Source organism: Amphiura filiformis, chromosome 15 (genome assembly GCF_039555335.1).
Source record: "Amphiura filiformis chromosome 15, Afil_fr2py, whole genome shotgun sequence".
Classification (NCBI taxonomy): domain Eukaryota; kingdom Metazoa; phylum Echinodermata; class Ophiuroidea; order Amphilepidida; family Amphiuridae; genus Amphiura; species Amphiura filiformis.
The window spans coordinates 45,191,908-45,213,787 of record NC_092642.1 but is presented as its reverse complement, the minus strand read 5'-3'; the positions used below and the strand labels follow the sequence as shown (position 1 = coordinate 45,213,787).

General features: G+C 37.1%; 1 protein-coding gene across 4 annotated transcripts in view; it reads right to left on the bottom strand.

Moving 5' to 3' along the window:
- Window positions 1-7,323: 7,323 nt before the first annotated feature.
- Window positions 7,324-21,880, bottom strand: part of LOC140171713 (phenazine biosynthesis-like domain-containing protein) — a 39,433-nt gene continuing 24,876 nt past the window's right edge. For 3 of the 4 annotated variants that reach the window (XM_072195015.1, XM_072195016.1, XM_072195014.1), the window contains exon 8: window positions 7,324-8,169. In XM_072195015.1, coding sequence (XP_072051116.1) covers window positions 8,057-8,169 — 113 coding nt within the window. In that variant the 3' untranslated portion in view covers window positions 7,324-8,056. Of the gene's footprint in view, window positions 8,170-18,072; window positions 18,137-21,880 lie in introns of all 4 variants that reach the window. The other variant, XM_072195013.1, reaches the window with a different exon arrangement.

The following is a 21,880-nucleotide window of genomic DNA, read 5'->3' as shown; positions in this document are numbered from 1 at the left end:
CTTAAAGTGTATTTAGGTGGGATGAAAAGCCGACGATCAATTGAAAATTTTGACCTTTGGTATTGAAGATATGGATTTTTTTCCCCAAAACACCAAAAAAAATTAGGTCTTTTTGGGAAAAAAAATCCATATCTTCAATATGAAAGGTCAAAATTTTCAATTGACCGTCGGCTTTTCCTCCTGCTACATACACTTTAAGAATATATCATTAGATTTATATAATTTACTTCGAGGACTGTATTATATCAAAAATTTGAAAATATCAAATTTTTATAATTTGTCATAAAATTTGTATTATATTGTGATTTTCAAAAATGAAAATTATTTGATATCAGAAAGACATGCTTCGTATTCAGAATGCAATTCGATAGGTCTGGGGTGCTCTCAGGTCCCACAAAAAATACTGTCGAAACCCAATAAACGCTCATTTTAGATCCCTTAATCTGGTTTATAATGTAGAAAATCAAAGGTGTCTACCGTGTCTTAAGGTTAGCAACTATTTTAAACTGTTGCGATTTGGTAGTTCACGATCACAGCATCTTGCGAATGGTAGTGAGCTTTGGCAAAAATTGCATTGATTATTCCATAGCGAGCGTAGAAGAATTCAAATATCACAGATATAGGCCTACTTTTGGTTTTGTAAGTCCTGTAGTTCTCGAGTTATGTTGTAAAGAGGGCTGAAGCAACAACAGTTTTGTAAACCGTACATAACTCATTAATTACAATAAATCAAACAAGTTTTCAAAGTATATGATTTGTAGAATGAACTTTTGCAAAACATTCAAGTGTTATTTTTTAATAACATAATTGATTTAGATAATGAAAATTCGGGAGAAATAGTTACTAGGATGACAGAATGCGGGACAGAATGTAACAAAAGTGAGGTAAAAATATGGCGGTTTTTATGAACTTACAAAAAAACATTTTGTAACAGTTTGTATATTATGCCTCATCCACACTCTGCGATGATTTATCACAATTATCTCTGCAAACATTCAACCAGAGCACATGTGGCCGAGTGGATAAGGCGCCCGACTCATAATACATAGGTTGTGAGTTCGAGCCCCGCTCGTGCCAACGTGTTGTGTCCCCGGGGTTGTGTCCTTGGGCAAGGCACTTTATCCTCATTGCCTACTGGGGATGTGGTTGGGTTGGATTGGATGTTTGTACAGTTGTTTGTTTCAATGTTTGCAATATTGGCGCTAATTAAGCTGCTGCCTGCAAATTGCATTGTGTCTGTTTAGGTGTATTTAATGTACAATTCTAGCAATTTGACTTGCGGGTCACCATTAGAGTTTGAAAAAAACCTTCCTCTTTTTTTTAACCAGCTTGATCATGATGTTTAAACATGATTTGAAAATGGAAGAACGTTTTCAAAGTTTCATGAATTTGAAAAGAAAAAATGACTCGGTGACCGCAATTGTTACTCGTGCGGAAGGGTAAATAATAAAAACTAATAGGGGTATGGACACTTTTAAGATTAAAATTAATTAGTGATTGTAATTTGTTAGTAGCACGCGTAGCTTGTCACGCGCATCGCCGTACACCGGTGCGGCAAAGCAATCGTGCGTATCATCATTATACGCTTATATGAGATAGGGGCCTACCCCGGAGATTTTGATAATTACTTGTAATTATTGATGCTGATCCGGAGGATCATAAAATTACATAAATTTTTAATTTATATACAAATCATCAACTACATGTATTTGAACGGGAGCTTCAACTTTGTCAATAATGCTGTTTTCCTCGTTTTTTGTTGTTTTTTGCCTAATGTTTCGTAGCAAACATACCTTGTGACAATTTTAATGACTTATCCTTCACTCCAAGGCAACTTATAAATAATTTTAATTTATTTACACCTTCACTGGGATCACTAAATAGGCCTTTAATTAAAAGTGTTGTAACTTCTCAATTCCCCCCCCCTAAATATTCATGTAAGATAATAGGCCTACAATACATTTTGGAAAGGAAATTTGTCAAGGAATCTAAAAATAAACACATGCATGGTTTAAAAACAACAATGGTAGAGAAAATCACAAAAAACACATTTTTGCCTGAAGTTTTTGTAAACATACTATAGAAAAAGGAAAAACCCGGAATTTGGCGTTTACATGTTTTTTGAAATCGACGAACTTTTTAGAAATTTTAGATACTGGCTTTATTTTTGAATCATTGACCAAAATAAAGCCAAAAGTATGACTTTTACCATTTTGTTGGTTCAAAAACTTCTCTGTGCATGAAACTGGTGGAGGAGAAAAGACATACACGTATACAATGACCACCAGTTCCCAACGATTATTAATTAAGGTTATACAGGATTTTGAAATTTTGTGTAGGCAAATTGGCTGCACGTAGCCACCTAAAATATTTTGTTTTTCAAAAAATAAACATGGCAAAAAAAAAAAATCATACTTCATCTTAAAGTTGACACTCTAATGATTATTATTGTAATACTTTTAACGTCATAGCTCATACACAAATGTACTTTGTAAGTGTTTCAATTTGTGTTCAATTTCATGAGCATGAGGTTTTTTTGGGAAAGAGGCCAGGAAAATATGGGGAGAGGGTCCGATTTCATTGCGATTTCGCATATGTGTTACAAACAAACCAATGAAATAATGTACCTATTTATTCTTTCGATAGGTCCTCCTGATTTGAAACAGTAAGCTTACATGTTCACAGAATGTCAATGAAAATGATGGGGTAAATGTCGTCTTTTTTGCAACAACAATATTAAAGGGGCACTTCGTGATCCACAGCCTCATCCCCACTTTTCTCAAAAAAAGTTGAGATTTTTATATCACTGGAATACTCTGGCTACATAATGTTTATGTACAAAATATTTCTTGCAGATTAATTCGTTTAGCAAAGATATCGCGAAATTTGAATTTCGTTCTGGTGCACCAGAACGAAATTACAACGTATTGTCTATGGAGCAGTGTGATACACATAATCATGCATAACTCGCAAACACAAAATCGGAATCAACTGAAATTTTGGAAATATGCTTTTTTCGTGGATATGTACTGAAAAATGTCATAAAAAGAGGATGCTAGGATCACGAAATACTCCTTTAATTTAGTGTGCCAATATATTGACACAATTATTCCCTACATTATTTCTTTGAAGTATCAGCTAACACATGCATATCAAAATTTTATGAATCAGCTACGGGAAACATTAAAAATAATTTATTTTATCTCAGCATATCAGGCCAAATGGTCCAAAATGGAGTTCTGAGATATGCACACATTTAGTTTCAAGTACTCACATTTTCTACTGATAATCCTTACTGCATGGGAAATATCAATTGATTTTCACAAAACTTGCAGAAATTGACAAATTTCTGCCAAAACTTCCACACTATCTATATCATGTTCAAACCATGTGCTAAGTTGTTTACAATGCTAGTTAGTGTTGCCAGGGCCAAGGTGATAGTACTTATTTTATTGATTTTGTCTAGTATAGTGCTGGTTGAATACTCATGCTCCACTGTGCTTATGCTTCAGTGATTTTAGAAATCAAATGAAAATGATAGGGTTGCCAGTTCATGCACTGGAATAATAATCCCTATAAGGGGCACATCACTAAATAAATGTCCCATTGAAATACATGTGAAAATACAATAAAGTAACTAGGTGCATAATAATTATGAGTCCTGGGGGAGGGTAGAATGGGGGAGGGGGAGCAGTTTTTGGCAAACATTTACAGTGCATCTTTATAAGGCTTAGGAAACACTACAGAAACATTCAAATCTGCATCATAATATCTAGGCCATTTAAAGTTTCCACATTGGCAAAGTTAGGCTGGCCGAGAGCAGGGCCAGGGGAGGATGACAGGACATGTTGGCATACCTTTTAAAATCTAACCCACGGGCCCCCATGTATATTTGGGATTCCCCTTCCAAAGAAAATGATAGCCCTCACACCTTCTCTTTCTTCCACCAAATGCGGAAGGATTTAGTGTAGTGTCCTCTTAAAACAAGAACTGTCTTTAAAAAAGAATTAGTGCTGTGGGATATCTAGAGCAAATATTGATACACAAAAATAATTATAATTAAAAAAATACTTTGTTGATACAATTTTTTCAATCTACATCTCTGAGATGTTTAATATATACATATACTTCATAAATAAAAATTAAAAAACAAAAGACAAGTTGAGTGGAATTTTCACCCTACGTAACCTTAATATTTATCCTAACATAAATCTTTTTCAAGCAACAGGACAAAAAACACAAGAGACAAAGACGATGGACAAAGTCATTCTCTCTCACATGGCCATGTGTTTTGAGTTAGTAGATTTTCTGTACCCAAAATTTCCAACAGGTTCCTTTTGCAGCAACAGGTTCCTTTTGCTGCAACAGGTTCCTTTTGCAGCAACAGGTAGGTTCCTTTTGCTGCAACAGGTTCCTTTTGCAGCAACAGGTTCCTTTTGCAGCAACAGGTTCCTTTTGCAGCAACAGGTAGGTTCCTTTTGCTGCAACAGGTTCCTTTTGCAGCAACAGGTTCCTTTTGCAGCAACAGGTTCCTTTTGCAGTAATAGGTTCCTTTTGCAGCAACAGGTTCCTTTTGCAGCAACAGGTTCCTTTTGCAGTAATAGGTAGGTTCCTTTTGCAGTAATAGGTTCCTTTTGCAGCAACAGGTAGGTTCCTTTTGCTGCAACAGGTTCCTTTTGCAGCAACAGGTTCCTTTTGCTGCAACAGGTTCCTTTTGCAGCAACAGGTTCCTTTTGCAGCAACAGGTTCCTTTTGCAGCAACAGGTTCCTTTTGCAGTAATAGGTTCCTTTTGCAGCAACAGGTAGGATCCTTTTGCTGCAACAGGTTCCTTTTGCAGCAACAGGTTCCTTTTGCAGCAACAGGTTCCTTTTGCAGTAATAGGTTCCTTTTGCAGCAACAGGTAGGTTCCTTTTTGCAGCAACAGGTTCCTTTTGCAGCAACAGGTTCCTTTTGCAGCAACAGGTTCCTTTTGCAGTAATAGGTAGGTTCCTTTTGCAGTAATAGGTTCCTTTTGCAGCAACAGGTAGGTTCCTTTTGCTGCAACAGGTTCCTTTTGCAGCAACAGGTTCCTTTTGCTGCAACAGGTTCCTTTTGCAGCAACAGGTTCCTTTTGCAGCAACAGGTTCCTTTTGCAGCAACAGGTTCCTTTTGCAGCAACAGGTTCCTCTTGCAGCAACATGTTCCTTTTGCCGCTCCTGGTCCCTTTTGCGGCAACAGGTTCCTTTTGCAGTAATAGGTTCCTTTTGCAGCAACAGGTAGGTTCCTTTTGCTGCAACAGGTTCCTTTTGCTGCAACAGGTTCCTTTTGCAGCAACAGGTTCCTTTTGCAGCAACAGGTCCTTTTGCAGCAACAGGTAGGTTCCTTTTGCAGCAACAGGTTCCTTTTGCAGCAACAGGTTCCTTTTGCAGCAACAGGTTCCTTTTGCAGTAATAGGTAGGTTCCTTTTGCAGTAATAGGTTCCTTTTGCAGCAACAGGTAGGTTCCTTTTGCTGCAACAGGTTCCTTTTGCAGCAACAGGTTCCTTTTGCAGCAACAGGTTCCTTTTGCAGCAACAGGTTCCTTTTGCAGCAACAGGTTCCTTTTGCAGCAACAGGTTCCTTTTGCAGCAACAGGTTCCTTTTGCAGCAACAGGTTCCTTTTGCTGCAACAGGTTCCTTTTGCTGCAACAGGTTCCTTTTGCAGCAACAGGTTCCTTTTGCAGCAACAGGTTCCTTTTGCAGCAACAGGTTCCTTTTGCAGCAACAGGTTCCTCTTGCAGCAACATGTTCCTTTTGCAGCAACAGGTTCCTTTTGCAGCAACAGGTTCCTTTTGCAGTAATAGGTTCCTTTTGCAGCAACAGGTAGGTTCCTTTTGCTGCAACAGGTTCCTTTTGCTGCAACAGGTTCCTTTTGCAGCAACAGGTTCCTTTTGCATACTCACTGTATATTTCTAGAGTTTCTGGCTAGCGAGTTATATAAGCTTTATGGGCATCATGTGTGTGATATAGAATGTTACAATATATTTCATTTAAGCGCTAAAACAGCCAAATTTGTTCCCTGTAGGTGGCTTAAAAACCTAAATGCAAAATGGGGTTTAAAAAAATTTTATTTCCACAGTCAGGATGTAGGTATCATTATGCGTCAAATCATTTATATATTGTCAAATCAGTGCACAAGTAGTGGCTGCGTAGGTTTGAAAAATGTGGTTTGACACCAAATATTTCTGCTCTTGGACTCTCTTGTCAAATCAGTGCAGATTAGTTTAGATGAGAATTAGAACAAATACACCTGATCTGTGAACTTTGTCTTTATATTAAAGACAATTTTTGTTTAAAAATTTTTCGGATCAAGCATGTGCACCCGGCCTGAATCCAAGTACCCCCCCATATTTTTTTTTTTCCATAGTTAACATTTGAATAGGAGAAACTATAAGTTTCCTAACCCTAATCCGACTCTTATAGGGTTGTGCAAGACACCACATATACAGTTGTTTAAGGTGGTACTACGCCCCTTGATAAATTTGTGACTATTTTTGCGTTTTTCTCACAAAATAATAACACACTGGTAACAAAAGTTATGTATATTATAGGGGCAAGGAATCTAATTACTACACTGGAATTTCAGTGACTCAAGACAAGCGGTACATTATTTATGATAAGAAAAGAGGTACCGCTAGAAATAAGAATGTACCTCATTTCTAAACATACATATGTAATGAACCACTTGTCTTGAATCACTGAAATTTCAGTGATGTAATTGGATTCCTTGCCCCTATAATATACATAACTTTTAGTACCAGTGATTAGTTATTTTTTGAGAAAAATGCAAAATTAATTACAAAATTTATCAGGGGTGTAGTACTACCTTAAGGCTCCTTATTCAAATGTTAACTACGGTAAAATAATTCGCCCTCCGCTACTGCATATTGTATATGCAGGCATGAGACTGCACTTTCCTAAAAAAACCTGAAAAAACTGAAAATGCGCGTGAAATTGGGCAAAAAGTACCAAAAACAGGCTGAAATTAAATAAAGTTGCGGAAATTTTGACTATAAAAAAAAATGAATTCAGTTTTAAACTGAAAATTCTCATGCCTGTATATGGCAACAATGGTTAGTTTGATATCAGAGTAAAATGTTGTCCAGGGCATATTTTGATACCTCCAGTAAGCATTGTATATTAAAATGCAAACTTCTTAAGTAGTTGGAAAATGTGACGGTATTGAAGAATCAAAACACATTCTTTGTAAATATGGTTGTTGATTTTATTCAATAATAAAACACATAATACAGGATCCACAACTTAGAAGTCCCCCAACACTTTTGAAATAAATCAAAAATATTTTCCGAAATGTAAAAAGGTATGTGTAGCCTTATTTGTTTTACACACATGAACTAACTTATAGCATCACATTTCAATGCGTTCAGTCACAACGGTTCATTATGTGCATTGCTGGCGAGTTGACTAATATGGACTAAAATGCATCTTTTAAAGTGGCCTTTTTTCAAGTATGAATCTATGATAACATTTTTTGTTCAAAATTAATGCCTGAAATTGACCTCGACCAGATGACCTATGACCTGACATAAAAGGGGTAAAGGGGGAAATCCTCTGATCACAGGCTGGAGTGGCCATCTCACTTTTGAAGCGATTGGGCCAGATTCCTCCACATAATTTTGCTGAGAGGGGATCGATACACCTCCTCCACAGCACCTGTTTTCTCCCGGTATTGATTATACACCTGGGTGGAGAAGCATTAGGGGTGATGGACATTGCTTAAGTGCACAGCACGTTGACACCACAGGGACTCGAACCCACAACCTCTACCTGACCTATCATAGCCTATAGCCTTGAGAAGTTTCTTTTCCCAACCAAATAAGTCATAATACAAACTAATTTGTATGCAGCTTCAAGAGCGCACACCCTAGACATTCTACAAATGACCTTTGCAACCAGGATCAGCTCCCAGAGTTTTGTATGGGTTACAACGAAACAATTAGCAGTAAGTTCCTTGTCCAGGGGAATTTAAAGCTAACTCAATTTTTCCACGAGAGTGTACTACACCATTATCAAATGTCTATACAAATATCTTGCCCTGCATTACTGTTGTTGCTTTGCCTGATAAGTCCACTCTCCCATCATTGCGAACGTTGATGTTGACGTCACCTCCACGTGCAGAACACTGGCGTGCTGTAAAAAGACAAATCAAAGAATAATGATTCAGGTAAATTATTTCTAGTCGTACTGATTTGTTTGTTTTAAATGATCTTCTAGGAACTCTACAATGTTCCATAGGAGAGGATTACAACTTGCACTTACCCCATCCCCAGTCTAAGCTAATCTGGCACAACTTAGACCAATTTCTACAACTTTTATGCCATTTTGTTACCTAGCTGGGGGGTTTACACCCCCCAGCTAGGTATTGTAATCGGTCGGGTTCTTCCGCTGGCAACAAACCACTGTAATCTTCTCGTTTTCTTCCGCTGGCAACAAAGTTAGTACGAGGAACCCATACCGTAGTAGCTCTGCACAATAGGTAGATAGATAGGGCAGCACCAATACGAAAATGTCATACCGATAAATGATGTGTCTGTTTTGCCCCTTAGTTAGTACGAGGAACCCATATATAGTAGCTCTGCACAATAGGTAGATAGATAGGGCAGCACCAATACGAAAATGTCATACCGATAAATGATGTGTCTGTTTCCTGTGAGTGAGGCTGAAGGTATGGATACACAGAGTTTGTTTATGTATTGAAACTGTGACAGAATATGAGAAGCAGTAAAGGCATATTTATATAGGGGCTTTGTAATAGGAATGTGATGTTTGATATGAACCAGGTGTGTTAAAGGCTCTACTTCACAGTAATTGTAGTGGAAATTTCTGGATTTAACATTGTGTTTACTATTTGAAGCCCGTGATTGGAAGTATTGCTTGCTTTGTATGTTTGGAAACAGTTGATTAATGTGGCAGGTTAAAAATGTTCTTGTAGTGTTTTCTTGTCTCTTTCTTTGTAATGAAGGTGTTTTGGGGCTGATGAGTAATTGCAATGTTAGTACTAGTATAATTATATGAAACTATTGTTTTATACGTACATGTATATCTTAGAGTAGGCTATGTAGCTTATTTTGTTTGATTGAAAACATGTGACATTTAGTTTAATATTTGGTTCTCAGTTCCTGATTTGTGTGGTTTAAAAACATTAACAATATAGACTAGTGTTCGTGTATTTTACAATTTTATTAAACATGGTTATAACACAAAATGGCTATGAAATGGACTAGGGTTAAACAGGGGGGGGCTTCCATGAAGGTGGGATATGAATTAATTTGTTTGGCCTATTTTGTTTGTTTGTTTAATATGAGGTTTGTGGAAATAGTATGAAAGCCTTTAAAACTGTAGTGATTGGAATAGCTACTTGGTAATTCGGTGCAGGAGAGCTACTTGGTAAGTCGGTGCAGGAGCACAGTGGTATCAGTTACATTTGATGTAGTATATACTATATATGTCTGTTTGAAAAGTGCAGGAGTACTTCCCTGGTGATACATTTAGGTAATTCGGTGCCGGAGCACTGTGGTATCACGTTACATTTGATATCTATATGTCACATATAATTAGGTAGGGGCTGCCGGCTGGTTTATAGTGTTTGTTAGTTGGAGTAATTGTGCTTGATTTTTTGAAAACATGACCTGAATATGCGGGTTGTAAGAGCAATTTAAAATATCACTTTAATAATAGTTAGTGACATGTGCAGTGGTATTGACGTGTGCAAAGTAGTGGTGTTGCTATTTTCATTGTAGGGAACTTTAAGGTGTAGTTTCATTTTTTATAAGGTGAAATAAAATAAAAAACATGTTTATGTCCTGGCCCTGGTGTCCTGGTTTTTGAAAAAAAAAAGAGGAATAGGTGACTTTTTATTTTTTATTTTTACCTTAAAATTGGTGTGAATATACATAATTAGAGCTGTTTTAGCGTAGACGATAATGGCTGGAAAAAGGAGGAGGCCTCTTTTTTGTTTGTTGTTCTGAGAGGTATGGCCACTCTATTCTAAGTATCAGAAAAGCTTCCGAAAGTGTTTGTTGTATATAATAGGAAGGCTATAGAAAACATCTGTACTTTTTTAATATATACATATTGTTTGGAAAGTTATAACTGAATGAAAATAAAAATAAAATGAAATTGAAGAAATCTCAAGAAAGGAAGCGGGAGGAGCTGGGAGGGGACGTGTAACATTTTTATTTTTTATTTGGCCTAATGTATAGGAGGAGAACTTGACCTCCTTTTTATAAATGAAGTAGCCCTAGTATGAATCGAGGTGAAATTGGATAGCACCTGCATGGTGAACACCAGGTTGTGAAGATTTTCTTTTCAGAAGGTTATCGCCACGGCGTCACTACCAAGGACTTAGTAGACATCTGTGTGAGGACATATGAATTTGGATACTTGTATAGACTTTGACTTAGAATTTGTTGGAGTTTGTCATTTTGTTGTGGATTTCTTGTTTTATATATCAGTTTTAAGATTTTAAAGTGGATTGCGTTTGAAGGTAAGTAATACACTTAGAGTATACATTGTACAATACATGGTATGTATTGTATAGCAGTCACCTGTCTCTCGTGATCACTGTCTTTTGTAATATTGGCATATGTGGCACAATATCCAAATGATATCGGACGAACTCTCTCCGATGAGCAGGGTTTAGAATTACTTAAAAATAAGTGAAGTTCCTTATTAAGGGATCTGGAATGAGCCGAAGGGTACGAGGAAATAATATCAATTTTCTGGAAGAATAGACACCCCGGTTTGAAATGCTTTGTCTTCTTCACAGTTGTTGTTCAAAACAGACTAGATGGAAAATATAATTCCTTTGGAAGTTAAACCCTCTGAAGAAGAATTTTTGGCAGAACTTGAACACTTAGAAAGTACAATCACTGATGCAGAATTTGAAAGGCAATATGAAGCATATTATGACTTGCCAACAGATAATGAGTTGCAGAGACAATTTGAAGAATTTGAAAGTCTAGCAACTGAAGAAGACGTTCAGGCAGATGTTGAAACTCAAACTAATGAAAGGGGCTTTCTAACTGAGGAAGAGTTGGATAGATTGGACAGAGCATATGAAGAACATTATTTGCCATATGTCTTTGATGGATATTACCCAGAACCAGTTTTTGATGATGGACCTTCTGTGCAACACCCTAGGGATATAGAAAAATAAGTAAGTTAGTGTTATTGTTTCTTTACTCTTGTTTGTTTATTTATTGATTGTTTGTTTATTTAGGATAGTCTCTTGAACACGGGTTGCCGCGCTGCGCATGTGCGCCTTTATGCTGTACAAGAAAATGTACGAAATTTAATATGGTAGGATAATAATCGGAGGGGTTTGCTATTGGGAATTTGGGCTATCGTATCGGTCGAGAGATATGAGACAAATGTTTTATTTTTTTTGCCTTTATAATTTTGGCGTACATGTATACACCTTATATCCCGTGGTCGCCCCTACCCCGGGGGCTGAAGAAAATTTTGCCGGCCCTTCTTTAACCGCCCGAAAAGGTTGACCCATTTTGGTTTGAAAAAGAAGAGCAAAAAAAAAATTTAAAAAGGGATTTGAAGTGGTAGTGCCCTTGAAGTAATGTATACATACTGCAGTTACTGTCCGTCTTCCTATATAAACAATACACAGTGCTCTCACCATTGACGCGTGACCCCTACAAATGATGTACGTTGGAAGAATGGGCACTTGCCTAGTTAACATCACTGTGTGAAAAATAACCAGCCAATATTTAACTTATTTTGTAAACTTCTAGCAAATATATTTCTCTAACAAACCTAACATTGCAGGTAGATTACATGTTTAGAAATAGTCGCACTTTTGTAAAATATGAATGAGGGCAAGGCATAGCTAGCCAACTCCCCGTGTTAATTGAATAGAGATTTGACCGAAAATATTGGTATCGAACCGCTCACTTCTGCACTGAAGGATGGAAAAAAAAAAGGTACAATTCTCTGGCAATCATCATGATGAGTTTTTTATATAGTATGGCGATAAATAAGTGACAGTGAACATGAAATATTAGCGCCCATAAACCGAAGTTAGTAGAGGCCGTCACGGGACTGATTATTGATTATTGAAGTGTGTTATTAATAGATACACACGATGTAGGGAAAGGAAAAAACCGGGCCACTTTTGGAGACATCATCATCAATCATCATTATCATCATCATCATCATCATCATCATTATCGACATCATCATCATTATCAGTTTCTACATTTTTTCTAAGCAACATAGGGCCTACCGTGTTAATAAGATATTTTTCTTGAAATGCATGTAACTATATGTCTATAATTATTGTTTTGTACCTCGACGGTTTTAGAGTAAGATAATTTTGTTTTGACACCACATAATAAATTTAGAATTGTTTATGAAGATTTCATGGTTATGGGCGCATGACACCAAATCACTGCGTGAAAGGTGTAATGGTGATGAGTTCCGGTTAAAAGTATATGGCTACTGGAGACAATGTGGTGTCCTTAGGGACCATGTTTTTCGTGAGGTTGGCATTTAATGAAAGATGCTAACCTATTAATGACTGAAATAGATATGAAATTATACTTAGTACAAATCGATTTCACAAGAAAAGTAGGCCCTGTCCGAATTACTGCTAACGGAACACGTTTTAATGCTAGTTTTGGCGTTGAAATAGCGACGTCGCTTTTTAACATTGTTTAACTTAAACAAGAGCACCAATGGCGCTGTGGCTCTGTGCTTTTTTGAATGTGAAAGTAATTGCAGTCGAATGTGCAACAGGTGAAATCATATACATTGTATGTGCCAGATCACACGCAATCATACATCTTGCTGGTTGGTAGCTATATCTTATTTGCAGAGCATAATACATCCATCAATAAGTTTCATATCCACATGAGGTTTCAGTAATTTGACCACAGATGACCCCTGAGTGACCTTGGATGACCCCAAAATGACATTCCAAAAATTTGGCTTGAAATGTTGACTGTACCCACCAAGTTTCATGCCCATGCGAGTTTTTAGTAACTTAACCTCAGATGACCCCTGGGTGACCTCGGATGACCCTGAAATGACTTTCCAAAATTTGACTCTAAATGTTGACTGTACCCACAAAGTTTCATGCCCATACAACAGTTTTTAGTAATTTGACCTCAGATGACCCCTTGGTGACCTCAGATGACCCCAAAATAACCGTCTGAAAATTTGACTCTAAATGTTAAGTGTACCCACCAAGTTTCATGCCCATACAAGTTTTTAGTAATTTGACCTCAGGTGACCCCTTGGTGACCTTGGATGACCCTGAAATGACCGTCCGATAATTTGACTCTAAATGTTGACTGTACCCACCAAGTTTCATGCCCATACGACAGTTTTAGTAATTTGACCTCAGATGACCCCTTGGTGACCTTGGATGACCCTGAAATTACCTTCCGAAACTTTGACTCATAATGTTAATTGTATCCATCAGTTTTCATGCTCATACGACAGGTTTTAGTAATTTGACCTCGGATGACCCCTAAGTGACCTCGGATGACCCCAAAATGACCGTCAGAAAATTTGACTCTAAATGTTAACTGTACCCACCAAGTTTCATGCCCATACGACAGTTTTTAGTAATCTGACCTTAGATGACCCCTGGATGACCTCGAGTGACCTTCACCCACTAACCAATACAAACTTGTTCTGTCTGGGGTCAAGATGCACCCGCCCACCAAGTTTGAAGAATGTGCGACCCCTAGTCTCCGAGAAAAAAGGTTTTTGCATATTATGCATAAATTATGCAAATTAGGTAGGTAATTACCATATTTTGCGCTGAAAATCGAATCAGGTCGAGATCCTCTGGTCATGCTACCCCCACCACGTTTCATCATCATAGGGCTTAGCATTCTTACGGATCCCCAGAAACAGCTTCACAAGGCGGATTTCTTCAGATTTCCAACCATTTTGTAGAAGCGTTCCGCATAAATTATGCAACTTAACAACTAAATGCGCATACTTTTCGCCAAAAACTAATCAGGTGATCAGCAGGTGTGTATCATTCCTGTCACAAGGTTTCGTTACCATGCACCGCTATCAATTTGCGCTGATATTCGCATAAATTATGCAAATTAGCTATGTTAATTTGCATATTTTCACCGAAAACATACAATTACGGAGCAAACTTGGATACCCTTCCTCCCACCAAGTAGCGTCCCCGTAGGTCTTACGGTTCCCCAGATACAGCTCCGGACAAACATTCGGACATCCCACCCCCACACACAGACGGAAATAGTGATTACTAAGTCCCATCCTGAACAAAGTTCAGAAATGAAATTTTATCAATTTGCGCTGATTTTTGCATAAATTATGCAAATTAGCTATGTTAATTTGCATTATTTTTCACCGTAAAACATACAATTACGGAGCAAACTTAGATACCCTTCCTCCCACCAAGTAGCGTCCACGTACTGCGTAGGTCTTACAGTTTCCCAGATACAGCTCCAGACGGACACACGGACATCCACACCCCCGGACAGACAGAAATACTGAGGCGAGATGAAATTTTATAACAAATTTTTGTGACTTGAGATCATTTGCATTTTTTTGTAAACACCAAAACTGTTCTGTCCTGACATGTCTGTTGTGTCATGTGTGTTGAACCCGGTCCAACCGAACAATCGTAAGTTCTGTTCGGATCTGGATCTGCCTGGTCTGGATGCTGTACTCCGATTAAGCAGGACTAGCCTACATCACATCAGTGTTTATTTCTGATAGATTTCACTTCATGATTTTTTCTTCAATTTCATCACTTACGAAAGTACAAAAGTAGACAATCTAGTAGTCAGTATAACCTCGGAGCAGTTCGTGTGAGACCTACGTACATGGAATAGTAGTACATGGCTTCCGAATTTGGAACTTCACATGTTCAACTTGTCATGCCGGTCGAGTCCCGCGTTTACAACTAAAATCAAACCACTTCTATATTAAGTCCATCGCTGAATTTTACAAATAACTTAAATAAACATCTTTATATTAAAAAAAAAAATATTATGGTATGCTCGTAAATGCTTCGGAATGACATTTACCAGAAGCTCATGAGCTCAGAATGGTAAACAAACTAGCGTATTTTCACCTCGATTATGCACCGTAGCTCTCTGTGGTTGAGTTTGCAAGGTCAGTGGGTCAGTGAGCTTAGTCTCCTATGCAGCCAGTTTGGTTACGCTCCCTCCACAAAAATGTTTGTGTGGAAGGGGCGGAACCAAACTGGCTGCTGTGGAGACTACTGCAAGAATCGATCAATCACACAAAACTGTTTGCTGATTGGTTCAGAAATGGTGATGTCATCAATCAAGAAAAACTAATCGATTTATTGGTTCAAAATAGCCTCATAGAAAAGTACGAAGTTTGTTGAGCATCGCAGCTTATCGGTAAAAACGTGACCTTTAACAAAAAAATCGGCACAGTGCTTTCGTACTGCACTTGCGCAAGCCAAATAGTCCCCCCAGAAAAGTCATTTGTTCAGATTTATTCGGGGATTTATTCAAGATTCAGACATGTTCTTGACTATTTTTTGACATTCCTTACCTATCTCTTTATTTAAATTATAAAGAAATAGTGAAGAAAAGTTAAGAAGTAGTCAAATAATTTCTGATCTGAACTAAATCTTAAGAAATGTACCTCCATTGGTTTCCGTCTGTATTACGCATCTTAAATTATACAGACCAGAATAATCTCTAGCACACACAGGGAACCAAGATATAACTCGATTATCGTGACTATTTTGGTCTTTTTTACCCAAAAATAATACTTTTATCGCCTGAATTTCAATAAAATCTGGAGTGCAATCGATTCGAAAATAACTTAGCCAAACTTAGAAACGAAACTTAAGTCTTCATATCAGTCATTAAATGATCCTTAGCATAAAAACCAACAGCGTATTGTGGCCTGAAAATGAATGCTAGTTAGTTGCATGACAAAGGCACTGATAAGCTCCGCTCAGAGCCAAAAACTGAATCTGTAACTGAGTTCCCCGAAATTGAAGGTATACAGGGATGACGTTGGGGAACTTTACAGATTCAGTTTTTTATTAAAAAATGTTGAAAAGCGACGCCGCTATTTCAACGCCAAAACTAGCACTAAAACTTGTTCCGTTAGCAGTAATTCGGACAGGGCCTACTTTTCTTGTGAAATCGATTTCTATAATTTCATATCTATTTTAGTCATTAATAGGTTAGCATCTTTCATTTAAATCAGAACATGCCAACCTCACGAAGAACATGGTCCCTAAGGACACCACATCGGTTTCCAGTAGCCTTATACTTTTAACCGGAACTCATCACCATTGCACCTTTCGCGCAGTGATTTGGTGTCATGCGCCCTTCAACCGCACAAGAGGTTTGAATTTTTTTAACTTTTCTCTATTTTTGGAAACAATAAACCATTCTTAGAAAAACTGTCACTTACAATATCTTTAATCAAAGAAACTCATCACAAACTTGCGGGTTAATGAATTTCCCTCCAGAGAATTGAAAACAGCCGCATTGCAAATAATATCGCCATATACCGACCAAATGTCGTTAAAATTGAGAGGAAAAAAGACACGTCCCCTTAAAACGCTATTGATAAGGCAGTTGGAGGTATTTGGATACCTTTGATGGGATAAATGTTTCCAAGAGTATCTTATAAACACATTTCATGTTATACATTTTTCAATTATTATACCATTTTCTTAAACACAAATTTTAAAAGTTGAATGGTTATTCGATTTTAAGCTCAAAATGGTATATCTGAACAAACATGGCCGCCATTGCCAGCTTTGGTACCAAACCCTGTTTCCAGCGAATTTTCCAGAAATTTATACTCTAAAATCTTGTTTGAAAGCTTCATGATTATATAATAGAATATTCTCATTTCAAAATAAATCAGTTTCAGGGAAATCTTTCTTTAATAACTTTAAATTCCAAATTTTATAGCTCATTCCACCATTTTTATAACATGCTTTCAAGGACATAAACCACCAAATAACTTCTCCATTGAAAAGCACGTAGAAATCAAATTTTTTAAGCGGCGTTCTCTACCAGGCGTGACAATTTTTATCACTTTTTAAAGTCATCCCTGTATTAATTAAGGACTGAAATTTCATTTTAGCTTCAATTTTGGGGAACTTTACAGATTCAGTTTTTAATAAAAAATGTTGAAAAGCGACGCCGCTATTTCAACGCCAAAACTAGTATTAAAACTTGTTCCGTTAGCAGTAATTCGGACAGGCCTACTTTTCTTGTGAAATCGATTTGTATAATTTCATATCTATTTTAGTCATTAATAGGTTAGCATCTTTCATTTAAATCAGAACATGCCAACCTCACGAAGAACATGGTCCCTAAGGACACCACATTGTTTCCAGTAGCCTCATACTTTTAACCGGAACTCATCACCATTGCACCTTTCGCGCAGTGATTTGGTGTCATGCGCCCATAATCATGAAATCTTCACAAACGATTCTAAATCTGTAGACATATGGAGAAACAACGGTCCAAATTAACCTAGTGACGTATAATTCAAAGAAGATTTGCATTTTGTACCGCTCATAACAAAACAAAGAGTAGTCTACATACTTACAACATACGCACCAAAAACAAATGCTGCACCCATACCAACCAAATACCACAACCTCAAACACCTCAACAAACCCCAGCTAGGTTTATGGTCTATGACCATCATTTGCCTCTAGTTAGACTTGCGTCTTGACAATCCTTTTCGGACAGTACAATATTTGCTGTAGCCTATTGGGTAACAAGCAAGGAGTAACTAATTCCAGTATTAAATGATAGTGGTTTAGTTCTGTGGGGTGACTGTCATTATGGTGGGGTATCATTTATGAACAAGTTCTGAAAAAATTTGGGAATTTTTTTTTTTTAATTACCCATCCACATACCAAAATGGCCTATAAAAGCGACCATTGATATACCAAATGACTAATAATGTGACCATGTTTGCAGCACATACACATTTATACCAAGTAATCCCATGGGAACATTAGCTATTAAAAAATGAAACCAAAATGTAACTAATTACAACACTTACCATACATTTGTTTTTTTTCCCAGTTTTTCAGACCAATATGGAGACAATACAGTATGAGCAGCACCTGAAAAAAGAAACCAAATTGAAATACCTCCTTGTTAATGCTCTGCCAAACTGGAATAGGCTGTTAATTAGATCCCATTTTAGAAACTTATTTTCCATTAATATCAGTCAGTTTTATCACATCTAAGCTTGTTTTTTAAATCAATAAACCCTGTCTGCATAACTTGCTTGGGGTGTTTGATTTTGCAACTCCTCCAACACAACAAGCCTGTTTTACATTACACCATATGCTGTTACCCATATACTCCTGAGTAGAGAGAGGCAATAGAAGTGAAAAGCCTTGCCCAAGAGCACAACACACAGATGTCACTGGGGGTTTGAACCAGTGCAACATTGTAATCATGGGCCATATACCCTCTGACACAAAGATGATTTTATTGGGTATTCCAGTTGAAATTCATACACCCCTTGTGGAAGACATGACTTTAATCCTCCACGCAGGGAGTGTAAATTTCAAATGGGATTACCTAAATGGGTGATTCCATTTGAAATCTACACTCCCTGTGTGGGAGATTAAGGTCACACCTTCCATAGGGGCTGTATGGATTTCAACTGGAATACCCCATTCTTCTATAATGCTGATTGCATAGTGTCATACCACTTGCCACTTTGACGCTCTCATGATGTTTTTTTTAAAGTTTGTTCAGCTTATAATTGGCAAAAGAAATGAAGACTTGTAATGTTGTGTATGAATAAAGAATGGCATGTACGCAGTTGGGTACACCATTTATGCCAGTTACGCGTTGCGTAATTGGCGTGCGCCTATGTGAATTTACACGAGCATAAGGTAGGACTTTATTGACAAGCCAAAAAAAATAATAAAAATAATTTTAGCCAATTATAAGCTGGACAAACTTTCAGTAAACAATTAGGACAGCGACAATAGTGGTGACCAGTGAGAATCAGCGTTTTGTCGATACATCAATCACTCCACCGCTTTTTTGTGAGTTCGAGCCCCGCTCGTGCCAACGTGTTGTGTCCCCGGGGTTGTGTCCTTGGGCAAGGCACTTTATCCTCATTGCCTACTGGGGATGTGGTTGGGTTGGATTGGATGTTTGTACAGTTGTTTGTTTCAATGTTTGCAATATTGGCGCTAATTAAGCTGCTGCCTGCAAATTGCATTGTGTCTGTTTAGGTGTATTTAATGTACAATTCTAGCAATTTGACTTGCGGGTCACCATTAGAGTTTGAAAAAACCTTCCTCTTTTTTTTTTTTAACCAGCTTGATCATGATGTTTAAACATGATTTGAAAATGGAAGAACGTTTTCAAAGTTTCATGAATTTGAAAAGAAAAAAATGACTCGGTGACCGCAATTGTTACTCGTGCGGAAGGGTAAATAATAAAAACTAATAGGGGTATGGACACTTTTAAGATTAAAATTAATTAGTGATTGTAATTTGTTAGTAGCACGCGTAGCTTGTCACGCGCATCGCCGTACACCGGTGCGGCAAAGCAATCGTGCGTATCATCATTATACGCTTATATGAGATAGGGGCCTACCCCGGAGATTTTGATAATTACTTGTAATTATTGATGCTGATCCGGAGGATCATAAAAATTTACATAAATTTTTAATTTATATACAAATCATCAACTACATGTATTTGAACGGGAGCTTCAACTTTGTCAATAATGCTGTTTTCCTCGTTTTTTTGTTGTTTTTTTGCCTAATGTTTCGTAGCAAACATACCTTGTGACAATTTTAATGACTTATCCTTCACTCCAAGGCAACTTATAAATAATTTTAATTTATTTACACCTTCACTGGGATCACTAAATAGGCCTTTAATTAAAAGTGTTGTAACTTCTCAATTCCCCCCCCCTAAATATTCATGTAAGATAATAGGCCTACAATACATTTTGGAAAGGAAATTTGTCAAGGAATCTAAAAATAAACACATGCATGGTTTAAAAACAACAATGGTAGAGAAAATCACAAAAAACACATTTTTGCCTGAAGTTTTTGTAAACATACTATAGAAAAAGGAAAAACCCGGAATTTGGCGTTTACATGTTTTTTGAAATCGACGAACTTTTTTAGAAATTTTTAGATACTGGCTTTATTTTTTGAATCATTGACCAAAATAAAGCCAAAAGTATGACTTTTTACCATTTTTGTTGGTTCAAAAACTTCTCTGTGCATGAAACTGGTGGAGGAGAAAAGACATACACGTATACAATGACCACCAGTTCCCAACGATTATTAATTAAGGTTATACAGGATTTTGAAATTTTGTGTAGGCAAATTGGCTGCACGTAGCCACCTAAAATATTTTGTTTTTCAAAAAATAAACATGGCAGGCCTAAAAATCATACTTCATCTTAAAGTTGACACTCTAATGATTATCATTGTAATACTTTTTAACGTCATAGCTCATACACAAATGTACTTTGTAAGTGTTTCAATTTGTGTTCAATTTCATGAGCATGAGGTTTTTTGGGAAAGAGGCCAGGAAAATATGGGGAGAGGGTCCGATTTCATTGCGATTTCGCATATGTGTTACAAACAAACCAATGAAATAATGTACCTATTTATTCTTTCGATAGGTCCTCCTGATTTGAAACAGTAAGCTTACATGTTCACAGAATGTCAATGAAAATGATGGGGTAAATGTCGTCTTTTTGCAACAACAATATTAAAGGGCACTTCGTGATCCACAGCCTCATCCCCACTTTTCTCAAAAAAGTTGAGATTTTTATATCACTGGAATACTCTGGCTACATAATGTTTATGTACAAAATATTTCTTGCAGATTAATTCGTTTAGCAAAGATATCGCGAAATTTGAATTTCGTTCTGGTGCACCAGAACGAAATTACAACGTATTGTCTATGGAGCAGTGTAATACACATAATCATGCATAACTCGCAAACACAAAATCGGAATCAACTGAAATTTTGGAAATATGCTTTTTTCGTGGATATGTACTGAAAAATGTCATAAAAAGAGGATGCTAGGATCACGAAATACTCCTTTAATTTAGTGTGCCAATATATTGACACAATTATTCCCTACATTATTTCTTTGAAGTATCAGCTAACACATGCATATCAAAATTTTATGAATCAGCTACGGGAAACATTAAAAATAATTTATTTTATCTCAGCATATCAGGCCAAATGGTCCAAAATGGAGTTCTGAGATATGCACACATTTAGTTTCAAGTACTCACATTTTCTACTGATAATCCTTACTGCATGGGAAATATCAATTGATTTTCACAAAACTTGCAGAAATTGACAAATTTCTGCCAAAACTTCCACACTATCTATATCATGTTCAAACCATGTGCTAAGTTGTTTACAATGCTAGTTAGTGTTGCCAGGGCCAAGGTGATAGTACTTATTTTATTGATTTTGTCTAGTATAGTGCTGGTTGAATACTCATGCTCCACTGTGCTTATGCTTCAGTGATTTTAGAAATCAAATGAAAATGATAGGGTTGCCAGTTCATGCCCTGGAATAATAATCTCTATAAGGGGGGACATCACTAAATAAATGTCCCATTGAAATACATGTGAAAATACAATAAAGTAACTAGGTGCATAATAATTATGAGTCCTGGGGGAGGGTAGAATGGGGGAGGGGGAGCAGTTGTTGGCAAACATTTACAGTGCATCTTTATAAGGCTTAGGAAACACTACAGAAACATTCAAATCTGCATCATAATATCTAGGCCATTTAAAGTTTCCACATTGGCAAAGTTAGGCTGGCCGAGAGCAGGGCCAGGGGAGGATGACAGGA